General features: G+C 48.7%; 7 protein-coding genes across 7 annotated transcripts; 4 read left to right on the top strand and 3 right to left on the bottom strand.

Moving 5' to 3' along the window:
- Positions 1–182: 182 nt before the first annotated feature.
- On the top strand, positions 183–1,742 carry GGS25DRAFT_518275 (60S ribosomal protein L7; the record flags this gene model as incomplete). The annotated part of the gene is made up of 4 exons (XM_049263507.1): positions 183–196; positions 774–885; positions 1,066–1,232; positions 1,283–1,742. 4 exons carry the CDS (start codon positions 183–185, stop codon positions 1,740–1,742), a joined length of 753 nt encoding a protein of 250 aa, XP_049120158.1.
- A 361-nt stretch (positions 1,743–2,103) lies between these two features.
- On the bottom strand, positions 2,104–3,831 carry GGS25DRAFT_476030 (uncharacterized protein). Its single transcript, XM_049259763.1, has 2 exons — positions 3,296–3,831; positions 2,104–3,212 (listed from the first exon to the last, which is right to left on the bottom strand). Exons 1-2 carry the CDS (start codon positions 3,680–3,682, stop codon positions 2,712–2,714), a joined length of 888 nt encoding a protein of 295 aa, XP_049120157.1. The 5' UTR covers positions 3,683–3,831; the 3' UTR covers positions 2,104–2,711.
- A 1,233-nt stretch (positions 3,832–5,064) lies between these two features.
- GGS25DRAFT_125435 (uncharacterized protein) lies at positions 5,065–6,238 on the top strand. The gene is made up of 2 exons (XM_049256177.1): positions 5,065–5,682; positions 5,792–6,238. The coding sequence occupies exons 1-2, from the start codon at positions 5,170–5,172 to the stop codon at positions 5,864–5,866; spliced, it is 588 nt and encodes a 195-aa protein (XP_049120156.1). The 5' UTR covers positions 5,065–5,169; the 3' UTR covers positions 5,867–6,238.
- On the bottom strand, positions 6,188–8,174 carry GGS25DRAFT_476023 (uncharacterized protein). Its single transcript, XM_049259762.1, has 3 exons — positions 7,439–8,174; positions 7,051–7,326; positions 6,188–6,975 (listed from the first exon to the last, which is right to left on the bottom strand). The coding sequence occupies exons 1-3, from the start codon at positions 7,637–7,639 to the stop codon at positions 6,610–6,612; spliced, it is 843 nt and encodes a 280-aa protein (XP_049120155.1). The 5' UTR covers positions 7,640–8,174; the 3' UTR covers positions 6,188–6,609.
- Positions 8,175–9,821: 1,647 nt separating this feature from the next.
- On the bottom strand, positions 9,822–10,436 carry GGS25DRAFT_125344 (uncharacterized protein). The gene has a single exon (XM_049256176.1). The coding sequence runs from the start codon at positions 10,256–10,258 to the stop codon at positions 9,950–9,952; it is 309 nt and encodes a 102-aa protein (XP_049120154.1). The 5' UTR covers positions 10,259–10,436; the 3' UTR covers positions 9,822–9,949.
- A 177-nt stretch (positions 10,437–10,613) lies between these two features.
- On the top strand, positions 10,614–12,002 carry GGS25DRAFT_518271 (uncharacterized protein; the record flags this gene model as incomplete). The annotated part of the gene is made up of 4 exons (XM_049263506.1): positions 10,614–10,805; positions 10,958–11,125; positions 11,207–11,497; positions 11,550–12,002. The coding sequence occupies 4 exons, from the start codon at positions 10,614–10,616 to the stop codon at positions 12,000–12,002; spliced, it is 1,104 nt and encodes a 367-aa protein (XP_049120153.1).
- Positions 12,003–12,663: 661 nt separating this feature from the next.
- Positions 12,664–14,808, top strand: GGS25DRAFT_476009 (6-phosphogluconate dehydrogenase C-terminal domain-like protein). Its single transcript, XM_049259761.1, has one exon. The coding sequence runs from the start codon at positions 13,057–13,059 to the stop codon at positions 14,494–14,496; it is 1,440 nt and encodes a 479-aa protein (XP_049120152.1). The 5' UTR covers positions 12,664–13,056; the 3' UTR covers positions 14,497–14,808.

Raw genomic sequence — 14,808 nt, 5'->3', positions numbered from 1 at the left:
GTCCACTTTATTCCATTTCGGGTTAACCCGATCTAGATGTTCCACACTGGAAAGTTTGTCCAAAAAGTTTTTGGTGCACTCCAATTTCCGTCTCTCGCCATTTTTCTTCTTGATTTTTCATCCATCAACAACAATTCAAGTCGACATCCCACGACCAAAGCCATCTCGCCTAATTAATCACAATGGCTCCCTCAACGTATGCTTCCTCTACTTGATCCCCTTTATTTCTTCCATGAATCGCATCGATGCCCGGTTCCATGGATTTTGCAGATTGTCGTGGTCCTCTCGGCTGGGCTACATTGCCCTTCTACTAAGCACTTGAAAATGGTGCGAGAAGGCCTTGCAACCCAGCTCGATCTATCCTAGACTTATTCCCTCGTCAATTCAAGCTTGAAATATAGTTTGAATGTTGAGAGATATTTCCCTGGGGCGTTGGAGATGAAGGCTTCGGCCTTCTCTCTTAAATTCATTTGCCGCTTCTACCATCACCCGACGGTGCAGAAATGCCCGCCGAGAAATGATGATTAAGAGCGAGCATTTCTCTTGAACTACTGTTCAAGGCGTTGTCGGATGAGAGGGAATGCTATGGAAATCCTCGTTGCTCTCGATAGAGGCAACGAAGCTTCTAAGCATCTCACCGATTAAAAATTTCCCACCGAGTTAGCCACCGCTGAGAATGTCGCGTTACAGTCGGCAATTCTCCCCCCGGCGCTCAACTCATGCATTCGTTATGTGTGCTTGTGGACTACGTACTAATCTAATATTGATCGTAGCACCGTTCCGACCAAGGACCAGATCCTAGTCCCCGAGACCCTCCTGAAGAAGCGCAAGAGCCAGGAGAAGGCTCGCGCTGAGAAGCTCGAGAAGGCCCAGGAGCAGAAGAAGGTTAGTCAACTCGATTTATTTACAGGGGAGGAGAGCGACGTGATGCATAACAACCATTTGCGACTAGACTAAGGTCAATGCCGTTGCAAAATACCATCTTTCGGGTCTGATCGACGAACATATATATGTTGCTATTTTAGGTGTCTCTGTTCATTACACTTAGCTAACAATGTTATACAGCTCGGTAAGGAGAAGCGTGGCATCTTCTTCAAGCGTGCCGAGAAGTACGTCGCCGAGTACCTCGCCCACGAGCGTGAGCAGGTCCGCCTCACCCGTCTCGCCAAGCAGGAAGGCAGCTTCCATGTTGCTGCTGAAGACAAGCTACTCTTTGTTATCCGAATCAAGGGGTATGTACACACATCAACAACCGATCAGCCAGTTACTAACAGATGAGCAGTATCAACAAGATTGCCCCTAAGCCCCGCCAGATCCTTAAGCTTCTCCGTCTGACTCAGATCAACAATGGTGTCTTCGTTCGCATCACCAAGGCTACCGCTGAGATGATCAAGATCGTTGAGCCGTGGGTTGCCTACGGATACCCCAACCTAAAGAGCGTCAAGGAGCTCATCTACAAGCGCGGTTACGGCAAGATCAACAAGCAGCGCATTCCCCTTACCGATAACGCTATCATCGAGGAGAGCCTCGGCAAGTACGGCATCGTCTGCATGGAGGATCTCGTTCACGAGATCTACACTGTTGGTCCCAACTTCAAGCAGGCCTCCAACTTCCTGTGGCCTTTCAAGCTTAGCAACCCCAACGGTGGTTTCCGAACCCGCAAGTTCAAGCACTTCATCGAGGGTGGTGACTTGGGTAACCGTGAGGACAAGATCAACCGCCTGATCCGACAGATGAACTAAGGCTATACGCCAAGGGTTAAAGGGGCAACGGGTCTGGTATGATGGGGTTTGCTTAGGTGCATGGGTCACGGCGTTCATAAAAGCTTCGGATGCTATCAATGAATTGAGATTATGATGATCATGCAACCCTATACTACAATGTGCACTTACTATTATGCTAGTCCCAGTTGTAGACTTCCAAAATAATACCCGTGAATTCCAATTTGAGACTATCGACTGAATTTCCCTGTTGCTAGTAACTATACCTACTCATCACTTCTTCATAGGTAAATTAATAAGAAGGCTTTGATATTTCAAGCCAACGATGGATAATATTCCAGCCATCGACTTCTCATATGAGATATAGTCTAGGGCAGCCATACACACTATTGCCATTCGAGAGATGGAGAAATGTTCATTGATTACAAAGCGAATTCGGGTTCAAATGGCTATAAGCCGTTCCTAATTACAACCACCTAGGTAGGTGCTTGATGACACTGTGCCTAGCTATTCCGTATGAAGACATTGGATAGAATCAAACCGTAGTGCCATGCATGATTGTACATGAATGTACGTCTCTCGAGACGTCAAAATATACCCAGTGAAGCAAAAGTAGGTATGATACCGTCCTCCCAAATACCCCCTCCTTTAATTCCCGCATTCGCCAATATCAAGTACAACTGCTGCATGCGTATGATACGATACAATATGGGATTAAGAGCTCGGTCTCGGTCTCGGTCCATACAGGTATCGAGGGCGAAGAAGAGGCAGACAGGTAGGTATAATAAAGCAAAGCATTATCATCGTCTTAAACCGTTCCATGGATGGAAGATATCTAAGTATCTAAGTATGTATGTGTGTCTGTATGTATGTATGAAGTAGTATGTACAGCGGGAGAATGATAAAAGAATAGCGCAAGGGAAGAAAAAGGCCGGCATTGGTATTGCTCAGGTATATGAAAATACAGCTTTGGTGGGTTAGGCGGTTCTTTCAAAACTTGATGTCGAAGCTGGTGCCGCAGCCGCAGGCGCTGGTGGCGTGCGGGTTGTCGACGATCTTGAACTGGCTGCCGATGAGCTCCATGGCGAAGTCGACCTTGCTGCCCTTGAGCAGCTCGAGGCTCGGCGCGTCGGCGATCACCTTCGGCATACCCGTAGTACCCGTGGCGTCATCATCGCCGTCTTTGACGAAGGCGAATATGGTGTCGTCCTCGCCGATGCTGGGCTCGGTGGGCGAGGCGCTCGTAGTCGTGGACGGCGCGACGTGCGCTGCGGTTTCGGCGCCGCCTTCGGTTGCGGGTTTAGGTGGGGTGGTGGATGTTTCGGGCGGGTGCTGGTTCGATGTAGTGGTGGTGGAGGAGGAGGATGGGAGGGTGGGTGGTAGGGAGGTTAGGGATATCAGGGATTGAAAGCCGTGGCAGCCGCCTGACTCGACGGAGATGCGCAGCGCAAGGTTGGGGTTCTTGTCGTCGGCCATTAGTTTGGAGAGACGCTGTGTCGTAGGTAGGCAGGTATGAGTTAGTTAATGTTCTCATGGCCAATTGTGGGAAGAGGAGAGAGATAGGAACAACTCACGTTGGCTGCGCGCGGGGTGATCTCCAGAAGCATCTCCTTCCCGTCTTCATCCCTCTGCGGGTTGTAGATAACCTGAGTTTTGCGCCAGGGTGTTGCGGCACTGAAAGATCGCTGTGCGATACTTGCGACAACGGCAGCAATGGTAGCGGCGTGGCCATTATGGCTTTGGGCACGGATGCTTCGTGGTCGGATGCGGAGGGCTGCCGGCTCGGCAAGATTCCGGGTATGGAAGGCCCGGGTTCGCGGCGGCAGTAAGATGTCCAGAATAGAGGCACTATTGCTGCTGCCAAAAGTAGATGGTGAAGATGCGCATAAGATTCGTATAAATGCTCTCGCAGGGGAGGGCGAAGGGATTGTACGCGCGCAGCGTACGGTGAGGGGAGGCATTTTGTTCAACGGACGGATTTGAAGATTAAAAAGATAAAAAAAAAAAAAAAGACGTTTAACTTAGTTAACTATTTCTAAGCAAAATAATTTTTGGAGATGGAAGAGGTGGGATGATGTCAATGGTCAGCCAGCCTTTAGTTCCAACGGGCCGGTGAACATTGGCAGAACCTTGCACTACTAGCGTTATTACCTATTTTATGATATACTTCGTATTACTAATGGGCCAATTACGCCAATGCGATTTACAACGCCGCATCGTAGCTTCCTGGAATGTGATAGACGACAGCTTCTTTAATAGACTAAGAGATGTTATGCATGTACAGTAAGACTAAGATACATTCAGGGAAATCACGTAACAAGTACTGTACCTTCCTTAGCTCAGGTTGAATTGATACGAGATTGATACCCAATAAGTAAGTTATCTTTTCTATCCTTCTTTCCCATTGCTCTTGTCCCTTTTTCTTATCTTTTCAACATTTTAAGGAAGAATCACAACACCACACTTCACATCGCAGAATGCTAGACTTTGCCAAATATGTCCCCTCTTCATCATTGGGGAACTAATTCACAACGAAGCTTCGGATCATTATAGAGTGGGCCAACTGAGTCAAAAAAGGGACCAAGGAGAAACAACAACATCGTCGATGTCGTCATCTATGGCCTCGACAAGCATCTTATAGGGGTTCTGTCTCTCATCCCTTGCTAGGCTATTTTTAAAATAAGAGGACTATTCTTTTTGCAGCACGGCTTGACTCGACCCGGTGATTTCTCAAATCAGTATCCCGTCGTGGCTATTCTCAAAACCCCCAATAGATACAACCTTGACCAGCATATATCTCTGCATATAGCTGAGGAGAATTTGTCAAAACCACTCTGCTATTACGTGCCAGCAGACATGAAGCTCGCCAGACTATTCTTATCTGCATAGCATATACGGTCCTGAGGGTTGGAATGCACCTTCTTTATCAGTCGCGACTACAACTATGTCTTGCACGGGTCATAGCCCGCCGGAAACAGATGGTTCCGCAGGAAAGAAACATCTTCATGCAGGGACCCAATGGGGATAACGCATGGGAGCGATACGTGCCGCAGGGAAATGAATCTGGGGGTTGATTCCACATATTCCTTTTTAGCCGTGCCCCAGCACAACAACTTTCTCCTTTTTTGCCGGCCATATAAGCTTCTGATAGGGAACGACCCCCCACGACAAAGTTACCTTCGATTATATTGTCTTGTAGGCGGAAATGCAAGATCTGGAACTCCAAATTTTGATTAAAATAATCTAGGAGCAGGGTGAAGGGTGAAGGTATTTGGAATTCAGGGACGAAGAAGTACAAAAGAGCTTTGAAGCCCAGCTTAGCTACATTGACAGACACGATCAGCTAGCTGAGATTGACGAATCCTCTTCTTGATACTCCAAAGGACCTATCAAACTCCCTCGCTAAGAGCACAGGCATTAGCACGACTTCGAATCTAATACCGGCAAAATGCTAACCCAACTTCTCCCCCTCGCCGCCTTCGCCGCCACGGTCTCGGGCCACGGCCTCATCACGAAGCCCACCCCCCGCGGGCCCGGCGATGCGTCAATCGCCGCGTGTGGAAGCTCCGTCGTGAACAATATCAAGGGCGACTTGACATCCCACGTTGAAGGACTGCCTGAGCTCGCGGCCCAGGACGCGGCATACAACGCTGATCTGTGCAAGTTATGGCTGTGCCGCGGTCTACAGTTCGCCGACAACGTGGCCAACGTGCAGCAGTACACGCCAGGCCAGAGCGTCAACATTCAAGTCCAGCTCTCGATCCCCCACGCCGGCTCCGCCAACGTCTCCATCGTCGACACCAAGACCGACACCATCATCGGTGAGCCCCTGCTCTCCTGGCCCTCCGGCTACGCCGACGAGCGCCAGTTCTACGCCCATCAGACTCCCGCCGAGCAAACCAACTTCAACGTTACTATCCCCGATAACCTCGGCTCGCAGTGCTCCGAAGCTGGTGCTTGTGTAAGTTCTTCTTTCTCCCCCCTCCCCCTTCCCCCGCCCTGTAAATTTCCTTCCCTAAAAACGTAAGCAAACCAAGAAAACTTACCATATGTTCCCCCCCCTCGTCCAGGTTCTCCAATGGTGGTGGTTCGGCAACGGCGCCAAACAGACGTACGAGTCGTGTATCGATTTCACCGTTTCGTAAGGGAGTACGGGTCGATTTCTTGTTGCCTTGGAATCTTGCCTGTCTAGATACATACCTAAGGTATCTGGCCAAACCATCTACCGAGATATACAAAATTGTACGAGACATGTGTAGCCGAAATCTATGTGGAAGGGGGATAGAGCATGTAGGGGATGAGGTCGATAAGTAGATATATATACGTATAAATATTTTTCGGGGATCGTTAAGGGTTCCAAGATTATGTTCTGTGTCGGATCTACCTAGGTACCTGGTAATTCTTGAATCTCATATATCGTGTCGCAGTACCGGCTGGCAGTTCCGGTCCCGTACGCCGGCCAAGGGCAAGTTCCAATCCATACGTTTTAAATCTTTATTTTCTGTTTCTTTATAAGCTACTACAGGTAGGTAGGGTAGGGTGGGTACTCGAGGAAAACTATTTTGATATTTAAAAACACAACAAACAAGGAAGAAAAAACAAAGATGTAAGTAAAAGCGCGGATACTCCTAAACACATCACAATTCGTCCCAAGATAACCCCAAGCCCACCGGTTTTCCCTTTCGTTATTGTATACGACGTCATGTGAAAAATCGCCTCCCCCGTTATTAAGTCGAGCAAAAGCCGGCCAGATCCCCGTCATTTCATTCCTCAATAACATTGAAATTTTCCACAGTCCTGTCCAACACAACACCAGCATCCTCCCGCCCGCATTCACTTCCTAACCCCCACACCCTGATAGTCTAGTGACCAGTTAAGTACGACCGACTTAGTATGGTGGGTTAGGCCCCATTCCGGGAGGAGGGGGATATTCCGATTCGGGCCTTCCGCCTACCGCCGAGCTGGATCGGCCATCGCCAAAGTGCTTCTTGCGCAGAGCAGCGAGGCGCTTCTTCTTGGTGATGGTATTGATGTAGGTACCGATGATGAAGGCGACGACGTTGAAGAAGGGAACCCAGGCAGCCTCGGGCAGGAATTGCTGCGCGAAAGCGAGGCAAAGTGGTGAGGTGATCCAGGATACCTTCATGACCTTCATGAAACCGACGCGTACCGTTGCTCGTACTTGGTGATAGGTTCGGGCCCCGGCGATGAGAGCCATAGCAACGAGATAGACGACATTTTGAATGGGAGCAACCTAGCGGAGATGCACGTCAGCTCTGCAAAAGCGTATTGGGCGACAGGAAGGGGGCAATTGGTGAGAAGTACGTACAATTAAGTTGCTAACGAGAATTTGGACAATCTTGGAGCGGAGACTCGTGCGGCCCTTGAAGGCCTTTTGGAGGCACCAGATCAGAAAGTGGCCTAAGGGCGCGCTGATCAAGGCGCCATAAGCGGCCATCTTTGGGACGCGAGCCGTGAAATAGTTTCCGTGCTTATTGCGGTCCTTCGCTAGCCATGACGCGAGAAATTCCTGCATACCAGCAAGGGCTCCGGCCGTGACCATCTTCGTTCGCAAAGGGTTCTTTTCCAGATGATTGATGTATGCCTGCGGGAAACCGAGGGGTCAATCAATCGAACTGCACTTCAGCGGGTCTCACCATTTTTCATTTTTATTTTTAAAAAGGACAGCAAGGTACAAAATAAATTAGGGAACGCACCATCAGGTAGCCTCTTGTGCCGGCATTCCGCTTGCCTCCAGTGATCGCCGTGCCGAGTGCTTCTGCGACGGGATGCTTTCCGCTCGTTCCTGGAAGAGGGCCTTGGAGAGCACCGGCGTCGCGAGGCAGTCTCGCGAGACTGTTGCTAGGCACAGTCTCGGTTGCATGGCGGATCGTATCCCTCTCGATCTTGACCGACATGTTCCGCTATATATTTTAGGTCGATACTAGAAAAGTAGACAGATTAAATAAATAGATGGAGCGGTCCGAAAATCTGAGTAGGAATTAAAAAAAAAAATGTTAGTGATATATGTTAGTGATAGTATATGTCCGGGCGGTGGAGGGGGGGGAATCTCCTTTGAGAGGGTTGGAGCATTGAGCATTGACAGGTTTTTTTTGACACGAGGATTTTCAGCAAAGTCAATTGATTTGTTTACCTTTTTTTCCTTTTCCTCTCTCTCTCTATCTCTGCTGACTGACTAGGGGGGTCAGGGCACAGCCGAGGTAGATTAGTTTAGATTACTACTGTATGTTTTGATACCTAGTAGATGGTAATTTATCTTTTCTTTCTTTCCTTCTTGATTTCAACCAAGAACAATTTGCAGAGTAATGGAAAGGATGATAGCTTGCATATCGATGAGGACAAAGTGACTGCGAAGAAATGCGGGTCTCTTGGATGCTCATCCGTTTCGGTCGTTGAAGATGGACAGATAACTAGATAATAGATGGAATCATGGGTAATACAGTGGGTGGCATTAAGTTTGAAACTTTTTTCTGTACAGCAAGGTAGCACCAAGCCGCTAGACCGGTTCTGGACAGAGTCTAGCTCAATATTGGCTAGCGCTTGATTTGAAAAGCAGCCACGCTACATCTATCACGGGACTACCTCTGGCATCACCATCTCCTTTAAGTATTTCCTTCTATTTAAACAGATGGAACAAATCTTGTCGCAATATAGTGCAACAAAATTCAAAATGCTTCTGAGACAGATATATATATTATTCCATTCAATTTATGTTTACGCATCTTATGTTCGGAAAGTTATTTGATTTGAAACGGATTGATCATTCAATAAGCTGGGCACCATCAGGTGTGGCAGGTGTTGTTGGGTAAGTAGTTGCAAATGTGGCGGACTTGCAGAGCTAGCCCGTATGGGTTAGTTTGTAAATATTGTGGCTCAGCGGCACCTTGCAATACAAAAAAAAGTTTCAAACTTAATGCCACCCACTGTAGATGTGGAGGAGGTTGGTGAAGATGAGGTTGGACAACAGTCGGGCGTCTGGGGCAGCCAGCTAGGTACACTACTAAGGTGCTACTGCTGCTGCTACTTCCACTGCTACTTCTGCTACTTTTTCTGGCTTGTCGCGACAAGGATAACACGGTGGGTCAGGGCAACATGGGCACTAGTAGCCTAGGATAGACCCAGGGTGGACCAGGGTATGTCCAGGTTAAGAAGCCTAGGGGTCAGAAGTAAAGACGCAAAAAAGCTGGGAGGAGCTAATGAGTGAGGAACCAAAGGGGTCAAATGGGGGGGCGTTGCTGCACGACAGCTGCAGACCCACTAAACCTCATTGACTCTTCCAAGGTCAAAGCTCGATAAGCTCGATCTGTCTAACCTCAAGGCTCGGAGTCGAAACATCCCTTGCCTTTTATTGGCTCGATTAATCGGACAGGTGATTCTTCCGACGCCAGATTACTATTGGTAAATCAGTACCTAGTAGTTAGTTAGTGTAGTACGAATTTAGTACGAATTTGCATGTACATATGGTGACATTATTGAATGATTCAAGTTTATGTACATCAATATGATACCTAGTACTTACCCAGGTTACTATGTATGACATTTAATGTTGTATGTAAAACCACCTGCAGTCAATACATACATATATGTACATTATGTACAGTTTAATGTTCAATGTTGTTATGTGCAGTCAAGATTCTCAGGTACAATACATTACTCAGGTCCTCAAAAACCACCCCAATCATGCAAATCACAAACCAATTGTTAAAGCCGAAATGCGCTTTAAATGCACACCTAGGCCTAGGAAAATAAACCTCCAATTGGTAATCCGGAAATATCCCACTTACCTTACATATGGAGAGTACCTTGCGCATACTCAACTAGGTAGGTACATAATGTACATTGAAGTCCAGAAGTCCAGATGTCTTGACTCTTCAGGTACGAGCACAGGGCTTGTCACGCCACTAGTGCATCCCGTTTACGCAAATGAGTGGACAGGAAAAAGACGGTATGAATGCCAGGTGTAGGCCAGATCATACTTATGTAATACGAACGGATCGCACTCTCCACAAGCTCTAACATCGAAAATGAATCGAGAATCTCATGAGGTGGAAACGACACTGTTGGGAATAGCTTCAATTGGCTCATACGTATAGTCGATTGTTACCAAGTACCTCTAGCTCTCTCAGCATCCAATGCCATCCATATGGTACTAGGTACTAATTACCTACCAGGTACCTACCTAACCTAGGTGGGTATGTACCCAACATTTAAAGGTAATTGTACCGATTGTAACTTTCAATGTTGAAGCCAAAGAATATCATGTGTTGAAGAAAAAGAAAGGACACCCAATATTGGAATTTCAACCAGGTGAAAAGGACACAGGACACAGGATACGTGTTGTTTAGGCTATTCGATGATGCACCTACCAACACTGCCAACACCACCAACCAACCCCAGGCAACGTGCACAGTAAACACCTGCTCCTTCTGATGTGGACTATTCATTGTTAAAGTCAGACCGTCTGACAACGAATGTTTATTTATTCGCACTGAGACACTGTGGCGCTTGTCCAACATCTTCCTTTTATCAAACTATTCCAAGTTTTCGTTAACCATCATTCCCAGTGCGAGTAGCTATGGTTTTGATATCAATCGGAGGCACAAAATCATTTTATATTTTCTCCATCAATATCATCATCCCTCGCTTTATTGGTACTTAACTATTGGTAGGTTGGCCGAAAGTATCGATTTATTTTGTTTGCGAATTCCGGGCCGCAAATGGTGACTGGATGCAACTACTTTTGGCCCTTATCAAAATACTTCTCTCTCGCAACGGCATATGAAACTTCTCTGCCATTACCCAGCACGAATTCAACAACAGCAACAGTAAAACAGAATCACAATAAGTTTACTGAATATTCTTAGGCCCAACATGGCCTCAACACCCACCACCCATCAAGAAACAGGCGACCAAATGCAGAAGGCGAATGAAGAGACCAATGCCCTCCAGGCACCTTCAGGATCTCCTCCTCGTTCCCATCAGAACTGGACCCGTCAACGATTCCAGCCTACATGTTCTCATACGACTATGACGCGCCTGTATACTTCCAATCTGACGTGCTCCGTCTGTCGCGAGCCGAGCCAGTAGGGATGGCTCTGGAGATGCACTCAGGATCGAGAACTTCTGATCAGGGATAAAATTGAAAAGGGCTACCCGGTAATAGCACCCCTTTCCCTACAGAATGTGTATCGGTTGACTAAGATTGTTGATTCTAGACGACTTTTGACAAGCTCGGACACTTGTTTAGCAAGGACCTAAAGCCTCGTCACCGAGGCCCAGAGAGCAGATCAGATCTGTTAAGTTTCTTCAGGGAGGTTACAGATGAGCAGTTGAAGACCTACACGCCTGATCAGGTTCGCACCATCTTAGCCCAGAGAGAGCAGGTACGTTCCCCAACTACATCTATAGATACCTACGATACAGCCGTAGTACCGTATGCTATGCCGGGTGTTAACAAAAGATAGTGTCTCAAGGTTGCGGCACAATCGTCGCGCTCAACGAAGCCTCCACCAGGCTTTGAGCACCTCCCTGAGACCAAGTTGTGGGTCCCAGACGGAGGTCGTGAGTGTCAGTATAAAGTCTGTCCGCGTTGCCGTCCTTCAGCCGAAATAAGGTCGTTCCTGAGTCTGGACGGCATTGTGAATGGCGACATACCAGCCACTGCAGCTTTAGGCTTTGGCTTTCACCTGAATGAAGCTCGGCCAATTATCCATCCAGACCGATTGAAGAACATTGGTCTACGGCCTATACCCTTGGTATGGCTCCCCGGCCTTATGATATTTGCACCTGACACTAACTGTAGCATAGCGAAAACCTTACGAGCGCAGCTTTTCCTCTATGTCTACATTGTCGTCTTTATACCTATCCGCCAGTGACGAAGAGATGATTAAAGCTGCAGATGCGAATTTGCAGTCCTCACTCATAAGCATTGGTGGTGAACCAGCGACCTCGGAGAATACTGGAAAGGCCAGCGTCGCTACCGCCACCACCACCGACGTCGACGCCCAGTCATCCAAGTCCACCGCCCATGATTCACCCAAGGAAAACACTAGTCCTACTTGGTCAATTGCCCACAAAGAATCTATTCCACTAAAAGCCTCGGGAGAGCACGCCAATTTACGCAAATGCTCGACGCAGATGATGAAGGAGGAAATGGAGGAAGGACGATTCCACAAGGAGCCTTTAGAGGTTGACCACGGCGTTGCAGTCTCAGAGGAAGGCGTTGGTCTAGGAGTGCCGGATGTCATCACGCAATTGTGAAGACATAGGCTTCATGAACAAGACGGTATAGGCAAGATGGAAACTTCAGCTTGAAGTTGCATATGTAATACATGGGTATGCAGATATTACATAGTGAGTATACATACCTGATAGTATTTCGGATGTTACCGAAACGCCTCGTCTGATATTGCGAGGTGGATGCAATGATGCATAGTACCTAGCAAGTGGTACATCAACTTGTCATCAAGGTCCGGAAGTGGCAATACCTGATCAATAAATGGATCGGGGACAAACTATTGAATTATGTCTGTGGAACGAGATACGGGGCGTCGGGGGCTGCTAATAATGACATCCATGCCGACATGATGGATCGATTAATCAAATCCTAATAGAATGTACTAAGGTACCTACCCTACCCTAGGTACCTAGTAGGTATGCAACTTACTTACGTAGCAGCTGCCTAGAGGCTAGATATTGTAATATCATCAATGTTTTTTCTTGCATTAGGTACCTAGTAACTACTAGTTAGTACCTGTCCATGTCATTCAAGGTTGTGATTAACACTGCTTCAAGTTGTTTCGATATATACATCAATGATGTAAGTATTGTAGATACTTGGGTAGGAGCGATAACATTGAAGTTATCTACACCTTCCCCCGGGTTTTTTCCACACTTAGCACACTACCCTAGGTAGGTACCTCGTAATAAGCTTCCCCACCGATCAGGCCAGCTGCAGACTAAAAATGGCTTTGGGCCTGTTTGGGTAACCTAGCGGTTTCATCATCCCCACCCTCAACTCGGGACAAGCAACAAAAAGAGGTACTACTATTAGTACTCCAGATCTCGATTGATCCTTTTGATTGGTTCCCAGCAGCGGAGAATAGTGGGAAGCTTAGACTCTCCTCATCTCTTCATCTTCTCTTACTGACCCAGCTATTTACCTCTGATACTCACTTGCTGTATTACATTGGGCTGATTGCCTACACAAGTAGGTTAGGCAGTTGTGGGTTAGGTAGTAGGTAATATCAGGGAGGCTCAGTAGGGTCACCGATAGCCCCCAATGCTACACAGTATAACCTAGAGCTATGCTATCATGATCCCTATCCGGTGGTTCGGGAATAGTAGCACCAGGATCAAATTTCTCTCTGGACCCTCTTTGCGCATGAAGTCGTATTCCACAGGCCCGCCGCAGATCCAGGCGCAATGGCTGCGAAGGGTGCTTAATGACCATAACGAGCCCCCCAGACTATATGCTTGGACACTGGCAAATCTACCAAGCGGCCACAAGTTGTCAGAGGAGACACAGAGCCGAAATGACGATGAGAGACGTCGCATATACATCTTAGGCATCGGCAACATTGGCCGTCTATACGCGAGCTTCCTCGCCAACAACTCCAGCCGACCCCCCATCACCCTCGTCGTCCACAAGAGGGAGCTCCTGGAGCACTGGCGCTCGGATCCCGGTATCGAGCTCGTGCGCAACAACGGCGAGATCGGCCGGAATGCCGACTTCGATATCGAGTGGTGGACCGATGCGCGGCCGAGCCTGGGCCCGGTCAAGGAGCCGGCCGGGGAGGAGGAGAGCGGCGGCGGCAGTAGTAACAGCAGCATACGCAACCTGATCATCACGACGAAGGCCACCGATGCCATGCCCCAGGTCGACAAGCTTCGCCGATACCTGAGCGCCGAGTCGACGGTGGCGTTCGCCCAGAACGGCATGTGCAAGCTGTGGCCACCGATCGGCGAAGCCTACATCACGGCCCGGTTCCCCGCCGGCACGGGCCCCGAGTGGCTCGCATGCGTGACGACCCACGGCGTCACGTCGCTCGGCCCGTTCCGGAGCGTCCATGCGTCTCCGGCGGACGTCATGCTCGGGACTGTCAGAAGAAGAGAAAGTGACGGAGATGACGTGTCCGGGTCTCACTACCTAGCCGAGCAGCTCACCAAGGCCCCGGGTCTCGCTGCCCGGGAGGTCCCCACAAGGGAGCTGTGGGTCGCGCAGCTCGAGAAGCTGGTCATCAACTCCGTCATCAACCCGCTGACGGCCGTGCTGCGGTGCAAGAACGGTGAGGTCTTCTTCCCGTATAGTGCCGAGGAGGAGGACGGGCTGACAGGGGTGATCGACTTGCTGCTGCAGGAAGCGAGTCGGACGCTAAGCGCGCTAGTTCTTCGCCCGAGCAGCGACGACATTCTCCTCCCGCCGCCAAATGAAGGTGGTGATAAGGATCGTCTAAGTCTAAGGGATGCTACGAGAGAGGAGCTCCTAGAGCGATTCGCCTTCGCGCGACTAAAGACGATGGTATATGCTGTGGGTGAGAAGGTGAAGGAGAACACAAGCTCGATGCTGCAGGATGTGCGGGCAGGCAAGAAGACCGAGGTGGAGGATTTCAACGGCTGGCTCGTGGAGACTGCGAGGTTCCTCGGTGATGTGCGCGGGCTGCCGGCTCATGAGAAGTTGATCTCGTTGGTTGTGGGCGAGGCGGTGCTCACAAGGAGGGAGCTGTGCGATGTATTCTCCCGTGTAGGTGGATAGGGTATGTATCTTCCTAACCTAGGTACTTAGGGGTGAGTGTGTTGCTGTTGGTGCTAGTTGAGTGTACCGCCGGAAACGCCATCACCTGCCAAATATGAATGACGGGAGATCGGAGGCAATCTCTAGTTCTAAAGCTCAGAGAATTAATGGGTGAGGTTATTACTCTGTCTATGCACAAGTAGGGGGTCTTTGACGATGGAAAGGCTTGCTCCTCATGCTTGGAAAGAGACTCTTTGTATAGAGAATAGACTGGAGATGTTACAAAGCATATTTAGGTTACTATTTAGACTTCATGTCATTGTTCACTACCTA

This window comes from Hypoxylon fragiforme, assembly GCF_022984875.1.
Source record: "Hypoxylon fragiforme strain CBS 206.31 chromosome Unknown GGS25scaffold_2, whole genome shotgun sequence".
In the NCBI taxonomy this organism is placed as follows: domain Eukaryota; kingdom Fungi; phylum Ascomycota; class Sordariomycetes; order Xylariales; family Hypoxylaceae; genus Hypoxylon; species Hypoxylon fragiforme.
The sequence above is the reverse complement of the archived record's forward strand: the minus strand, read 5'-3'. Positions and strand labels throughout refer to the sequence as shown.